General features: G+C 40.6%; 1 protein-coding gene across 1 annotated transcript; it reads right to left on the bottom strand.

Annotated features, from left to right (window-relative positions):
* Positions 1-370: 370 nt before the first annotated feature.
* On the bottom strand, positions 371-1,171 carry LOC125833520 (uncharacterized). Its single transcript, XM_049512683.1, has 2 exons — positions 702-1,171; positions 371-602 (listed from the first exon to the last, which is right to left on the bottom strand). The coding sequence occupies exons 1-2, from the start codon at positions 1,169-1,171 to the stop codon at positions 371-373; spliced, it is 702 nt and encodes a 233-aa protein (XP_049368640.1).
* Between the last annotated feature and the right edge of the window lie 356 nt (positions 1,172-1,527).

The raw sequence follows: 1,527 nt of genomic DNA, 5'->3' as shown, positions 1-1,527 counted from the left end.
CATTTAGGCATGTTCAACATTTAACCTCATGAAGCATATAGAAAACTCATACTAAATGCATATCAGCAAGAGGAACATAATTCATATAAACTCATTTTCTCATTCAAACATAAACTCATTAAGAACATGCATATCATAAGGAGACCATGGAAACACATATTCACACATGACTCTAAAAACATGAAATAAGCTACAAGAAACAATTGGTCTCAAGCTTGAATAGGAATAGAAGGAAAGATATATGGATATCAAAACTCTCAACAACCTTACTATTGAACATAATATCCCCCACTTAGGAGTAAACCCAACTAAGGCTAACATGAAAACAACATAGGAACCTCAAGAAGACATTCACAACCATAAGGAACTATCACTTACCGGTGCCTTCATTCGGATAAGCTAATTTGTCCTTGTTAGTTTGAAAAGCATAGAAACGGTTCCACTTTGGAACATCTAGATCCGGGCCTTTAAGAGAAGCTTGTTTGGCCTCCCTTTCTCTAGCCGTAAGAGTAGGACAATCTTTCACTTGGTGATCATTCTTTCCACAACCATAACACCCACTAATACCGGCTAGGCACTTCCCAAAATGCTTATTTCCACAACTATGGCAAGTAGGTTTAGAATATGGAGGTCCACTATCTCTCTCTTGGTTACCCTTAGGAGTGCTTCAAAAATCTTAATTTGAAGCTCTCTTCTTGAACCTAGGTTGACCTAGCTCATCGGATCTACTTCTCTTCAACTCCCTATTCTTCCTTTTAAGTTTGGACTCCTCAATAGATTGAGCATACACCATGAGTCTAGAAATATTCATATCATCATGGAGCATAGCCGTATGGCACTCTTCCTCAACTAGGTCAGATATACCCGTAACAAATCGACTCATCTCATCTATTGGGTTAGACACCGGAGCATACTTAGACAATTGGGTAAATTTCAAAGAGTCCTCTTGAACATTCATGTTACCTTCCCTAAGGTTGATAAACTCCTCTACCTTAACCTCCCTCTTCTCACGGGGAAAGTACCTACCAAGGAATGCTTCTTTAAACAACTCCCATTCTATGGGAACCGCTCCAACCGGCCTATTGGCCTTCCATTGGGTAAACCAAATTTGTGCAACATACTTCAATTGATAGGCGGCAAGTTCCACTTTTTCAATAGAAGTCACTCCCATAGCATTGACTATCTTATACACCTCATCCAAAAACTCTTAGGGATCCTCTCCCACCTTAGAACATAGGAATACCGGAGGATTCATCCAAGCAAAGTCTCTCAACCTAGAAACCATAGTACTCACATTGGGGTTCACATTAGCCTCAACACCCCTAGTAGCTTGAGCTGTCATGGCTTGAACTTGAGTAGTTACGGCTTGAGCCATCATCAAAAGAGCCAACCTAACTTCCTCATTGGTCATAGCCAGGGGATCCACCGAAACTTGATTTCCTTTATTGCCTAGAGGAACTTGGTTGCCTTGAAGACATTGGGGAGGAACTCCCTCATTCACAATCTCCTCTACCATCCTTCTTAAGT

The sequence above is a fragment of the Solanum verrucosum genome, unplaced genomic scaffold (assembly GCF_900185275.1).
Source record: "Solanum verrucosum unplaced genomic scaffold, falcon-dt-bn FXZP01000105.1, whole genome shotgun sequence".
Lineage (NCBI taxonomy): Eukaryota > Viridiplantae > Streptophyta > Magnoliopsida > Solanales > Solanaceae > Solanum > Solanum verrucosum.
This window is presented reverse-complemented; position numbering and strand designations above follow the sequence as displayed.